At 42.3% G+C, this 5,907-nt stretch overlaps 1 protein-coding gene across 1 annotated transcript; it reads right to left on the reverse strand.

Annotated features, from left to right (window-relative positions):
* Positions 1-3,448: 3,448 nt before the first annotated feature.
* On the reverse strand, positions 3,449-4,387 carry LOC131832980 (putative olfactory receptor 2B8). The gene has a single exon (XM_059176224.1). The coding sequence runs from the start codon at positions 4,385-4,387 to the stop codon at positions 3,449-3,451; it is 939 nt and encodes a 312-aa protein (XP_059032207.1).
* Between the last annotated feature and the right edge of the window lie 1,520 nt (positions 4,388-5,907).

The following is a 5,907-nucleotide window of genomic DNA, read 5'->3' on the forward strand; positions in this document are numbered from 1 at the left end:
AAACAAGCATTCAAAAAGAAGTCACCTGTAAAAGAAAGGGTTCGCAGGTATCTATAACCTGTTCCTCCCTCCTCAGTGAGCCTGGTCAGAGCTGAACTCTGGCAAACGGTAACCAGGAAATGCAGACTAGAGATACATGACAGTCTTACAGGGGTGGCTGTTCTCTGATTACTGACCTAGTAATTTCAGCAGAATGCAGAGGGTCTGTTTAGACCACAGGAACCCTACACCATACACACTGCAGATATGCTACCAAATGACAGTCCTAAAGCCAGGACAGGGTTATGAAGGTAGGGACACATAATACGAGAATCCCCCAAGCCTCTCTGTGCTAACTTTTACCATAATAGTTCTGCCCCACATTTGAGAAGAAAAAGGCTTTCCACTGCAGAGAGGGAGTCTCCAAAGCTAATGTCTGATGGGTCTGGGGCCTCCTGGATACTAAAAGGGCTCTCAGTATTTTGTATCCTCTGCTAATTGGTAGTAAATCTGCTGCTGGTGAAGAACTGTGCTTCATGTGAGTCTGACGGACATTCTGGGTCTCTGCCATCACTACCTGGGCCAATGGTGTGCACCCCAGGTTCCTCAGGAAGTAGAAGAACTGGAAGAACCCATGACTTGCTCTAGAGCATCATGACCCTCCTGACCTCCAGGGGCTAAACACAGATGGAATAAATAATTGAGCCAAGTCTTAGGTACAATCCCTGTAGCCATTCCACAGTTATTGACAAAAATGCAAGAGTCCAAAAAATATTGGTGACAATTTACACAGCCCTGGAGTCTGTTTGCAGACAGGGCATGGAGAGCTTGGGGAGCAGATTCCTAACGTTAGAAAAATGTTACAGAACAATCCTGAACTTGTGTTTCGTCTCTTCAGTGATTTCTCTTTTATTTTGGCGAGGATCCCAGAGACCTTTGTTCTCTGTCATTTAGTCCCATGAGTCATAGACACCCATATGCCATTCAAACATTCACTTAAAGGAAATGAATCTGATTCACCCCAGGGCTCTCTGTGTCCTTAAGAGCAGAGAAGTTGTTCATCTAGAACAATAGGCTGCATGGTTTCCTGAGACCTTGAGGGGTTTTGTGTCTAAGAGAGTTCATTTGAGGGATTTTAAAGTGACCATTTGTACATAACTGTCAGGCTGTGGCTGAAACAGACAGTCGAGGGTGCCGTGGAGGTTCTTGATTTCAGCTCAGCTCATGTTCTCCATGTTACTAGATGGAGACCCCATCAGGCTCCATGTTCAGGGTGGAGTCTGCCTGTCTTGCTCCAAATCCATCTGCCTGTCCTCCACCCAGTCTCTCTCTCCCTCTCTCTCAAATAAATCAATAATAAAATAATAAAATCTTTAAGACAAAAAAAGGAAAATAATGGCAAGTGGGAAATTTGTCACATTCAAGGATAAACAGTGTACAGAACTAGTTTTCTACTTGCTTGGTGACAAAATACATGCCAGGTGTTGATTTCAAGTAAGAATACTGTGATGCTCTAAGTGATACAGAGAGAACCTGACCTTGTGCACAACCTCCCCTGGGTGTCTTTTCCAGCCTCCACATGCTGTCTCTGCAGCAAGATCACTTGGCATGAGCATGGCCAGCTCAGGGTTCAAGGCCCTGGGGAGGCCCATCAGCTATCAGGATAGGGAACAGTACAGTTGTTATGTGTATGTGCCCAGCCCAAGACACAAACACATCTACCTGCACTGGGCTAAATGTTGGGAAAACTTACCAAAATCAGAAACATTTCTGTGATCATGTCATTGTCAAAGCTCCAACCTCCAGGGGAAAATACCCTGTTTGTGATAATATATATATATATACAAAAACCCAGATCCATACCGCAAACACATTTATGTGCAAACTGAGTTTGAGTTAAGATCTAAGGGCTTACAATGTCAGATTCAACTGTTCTGGAATGTTGACACTCATTACTCCTAATTCAGAAACATATGACAGTAGTTCAAACTCAGATGGCTCTCTGCAAAGCTTAGACACATGGACATATTTAATGATTAATATTTCTTCTTTACATTTCCTCCTAGTGAATCTGGTAAGCTCCAGAGAACATGGGATTTCCTGGGAATAAAAGGTCATTTCCCAGATTTTTAGAATATGTCCCTGCATTCAAACTCTATGGGGCTTTTGGCAAGTTTGAGATACAAAAGCATTGATCAGTGATGCCTGGGTCAAAGAAATTATTAAATGAGATGAAGAGAAGATTTAAATATACTTTATCAGGACTGATGTTAGCAGGATTTTCTTTGAGCTGAAGATTTCTTTTTCTGACAGATGCCCACCTACTTCTGTGAAAAAGCTGTGATACAGTCAACCTATGGACCTTATAATAGAACCATGATCACAATGCAAGAAACAGTGATATGCACCAACAATTTGCTAGGAAAATGCTAAAATTTTAATATTTCCTACTGAGTCATTCGTATCCTTATTTTCCCTATGACTTAATGGTATGTGCGTGTCTTCTTGCACAAAGGAATGAACAGTGTTCCCAAGTGAGGGGAGAATATGAAAAACCTGTGGAGCTTTTGATGCAGACTCTCTAGGAGCAACTCTGGAGGCTTCATACCCATGAACTTGGATTTTGAGGACGCACTTGCATTAAAGCATCAGGTAAGGAAATTCCCTTGAAAAATGTCACAGGAAATTTTGGATAACATGGGGAGGACAGAGTCTTCTTAAAAATCTCTGGCAGCCAACAATGTTCTCCAAAGCAGCTGCACCAACTTGCATTCCAGTTCCCCTTTCTCCACATCCTCTCCAACACACCTTGTTCATCAAGAAATTAAAAATAGAGCTTCCCTATGACCCTGCAATTGCACTAAAGGGTATTTACCCCAAAGATACAGATGTATTGAAAAGAAGGGCCATCTGTACCCCAATGTTCATAGCAGCAATGGCCACGGTCACCAAACTGTGGAAAGAACCAAGATGTCCTTCAACGGACGAATGGCTAAGGAAGATGTGGTCCATACACACTATGGAGTATGATGCCTCCATCAGAAAGGACGAATACCCAACTTTTGTAGCAACATGGACGGGACTGGAAGAGATTATGCTGAATGAAATAAGTCAAGCAGAGAGAGCCAATTATCATATGGTTTCACTTATTTGTGGAGCATAACAAATAGCATGAAGGACATGGGGAGTTAGAGAGGAGAAGGGAGTTGGGGGAAATTAGAAGGGGAGGTGAACCATGAGAGACTATGGACTCTGAAAAACAACCTGAGGGTTTTGAAAGGGTGGGGGTGGGAAGTTTGGGAAGCCAGGTAGTGGGTATTAAGGAGGGCACAGATTACATGGAGCACTGGGTATGGTGTAAAAACAATGAATACTGTTACAATGAAAAGCAATTTAAAAAAAAAAGAAAAGAAAAGAAAAGAAAACTCTGGCAGCCATAGTCTTCCTTCAAAAGGTCTTCCCCTCCCAGTCATCTGGAGTCCTGGCCCCTGCACAACACCTTCTTCATTGCCCCCGTCACATCCTTGTTCCTCAGTGTATATATGACGGGGTTGACCATGGGCGTGACGATGGTGTAGAACAGAGAAATGAACTTGCCCTGATCCTGGGAGTAGCTGTTGCTGGGCTGGAGGTAAGCATAGATGGCCGTGCCATAGAACAGGGAGACCACTGTGATGTGGGACCCACATGTGCCAAACGCTTTCCTCTGCCCTGCAGATGACTTTATTCTTAAGACCGCCCTGACGATTTGACCATAGGAGAAGATGATTAATGCCACAGGTATGAGGAGAATGATCACACTGGCGAAGAACATCTCTGACTCATACACAGTGGTGTTAACACAGGCAAGCTTGAGCAGTGGTGGGATCTCACAAAAGAAATGGTCTATTTTATTTCTCCCACAAAGTGGTACAATGAAGATGAGTGTTGTTTGCAATGAGGAGTTGGCAAAACCAAAGAACCATGATGCAGAAGCCATGAGGGCACAGAGACGGGGGTGCATGATCACGGTGTACTGCAGGGGCTTGCAGATGGCTGCATAGCGGTCAAACGCCATGACCCCTAACAGAAGGCATTCCGTGCATCCCAGCCCTAGAGCAACAAACAGCTGAACTACACAGCCACCAAACGAGATAGACTTGTCTGCCGTCCTGAGATGAACCAGGAGCTGAGGGACAGTGCTGGTCGTGTAACACAGGTCCAGAAAGCTTAGGTTGGAGAGGAAAAAGTACATAGGAGTATGTAGATGTGGGTCGAGGTAGGACAAGGCAATGATGGTGGTGTTTCCCAGCAGAGTGAACAGATAGAAGATCAGGAGAACCACAAAGAGGACTAGCTCCAGTTGAGGCCGGTCAGAGAACCCCAGCAGGATAAACCCCGTGAAAGAACTGCCATTCTTCTGTTCCATGTTTCCTGCCAGGACCAAGCATTTAGCAATTTTAAAAGAAATCTTAAAAAAAAAAAAAAATAGTTGACTGGGGTGGGGGCTGGATCTCTCATGTTAAAGACAGGACATAGGATTTGTATCAGGAACTATGTGAATCAATGATGTGCTCTTTACAATTGACATACTTTATGCCAATGTAGTTCCACATTATGACAAAAAGTATAGCATTAATATTTGGTAAAAGAAAAATGAAATAATGGCCTATGTGTGTGCATCAGTCATAGATACGAGAGGTCTCTCAGACTGAGCTTAATAAGATTTAAAGTACTATAAGTTTATACGTACATTTTAGAAAGAATGGGGATGAGGGGGAAAGAGGGAGAGCAATCAGGAACTATCAAAAGGAGAATCAGACAGAGGGAGAAATGTTATAGTAAATATATTCTCATGATTCTACACAATAAGATTTGCACACACCACACATGCCATAGAATATAATACAATATAATCTCAAAAATGCATTCAGATACAGGAATTGAAGACCAAGAGCATTCTTACACAAAAAATCCAATTACATGCAAAATACTACTACTAATTCTGCTTATACACATTATGGCAGAATTAACTCCTTAATATATTGATGAAAGCTGCACTGTTTTTTCTTTTCTGTATGGTAGCAAAAATATATATACTCAATCACAGAAAACCAAAAATATCACTATCCAAATACAGTGCTTACCTTTTCCCTAAAGATGCTTAAAATTATTGTACCGGTTGGGGCGCCTGGGTGGCTCAGTGGGTTAAGCCGCTGCCTTCAGCTCAGGTCATGATCTCGGGGTCCTGGGATCTAGCCCCACATCGGGCTCTCTGCTCAGTGGGGAACCTGCTTCCCTCTCTCTCTCTCTCTCTCTGCCTGCCTCTCTGCCTACTTGTGATCTCTACCTGTCAAATAAATAAATAAATAAAATCTTTAAAAAAAAAAAATTACTGTACCGGTTTAAGAGGATCTCCAAAAATTCATTGGCCCTGCATATCCATTGACATCAGAACCCTAAAATCTAGTAGTCAAACTTTCCTCTTCCTTCTGCAGATTCCTGTTTCACATGTTAGCCACCAGAGCAGCTGAAACTCCTGAGAAAGGCGGGAGTATTCACAATAACATTCTAATCAGATTAAACGTTTTAAAAGTTATCCAGTTGTGTAATCTACGTACAAAGTATAATGCTTTTACATCACTCCCTATGATGGAATAATTAAATAGATAAACATAGAGATACAGACAGGTACATTCTCAAAGCAAAGACATGTCAAAGCACATAACGGAAACCTTGAAGTACTACAAGATAATGAAAAGATTATTTTCATATTATACAAAATTTCAGATATTTGTAGATTTAGGCTAAGTATTACCTTTCTGGAGCTATTTTGCAGAGTCAGTCACACTAGATCAGAAACATGACCAGCTCTCACACGAGTTTAAAGGCTATTGTCATCTAGGTGCTTAGTACTGAAGAAGCATAGTTCTATCCCAACCAACCAGA

The sequence above is a fragment of the Mustela lutreola genome, chromosome 6 (genome assembly GCF_030435805.1).
Source record: "Mustela lutreola isolate mMusLut2 chromosome 6, mMusLut2.pri, whole genome shotgun sequence".
Taxonomy (NCBI): domain Eukaryota; kingdom Metazoa; phylum Chordata; class Mammalia; order Carnivora; family Mustelidae; genus Mustela; species Mustela lutreola.

What these genes read in the sequence shown, in the direction of transcription:
- LOC131832980 (XM_059176224.1), bottom strand. Translation starts at nt 4,387, where the DNA reads ATGGAACAGAAGAATGGCAGTTCTTTCACGGGGTTTATCCTGCTGGGG.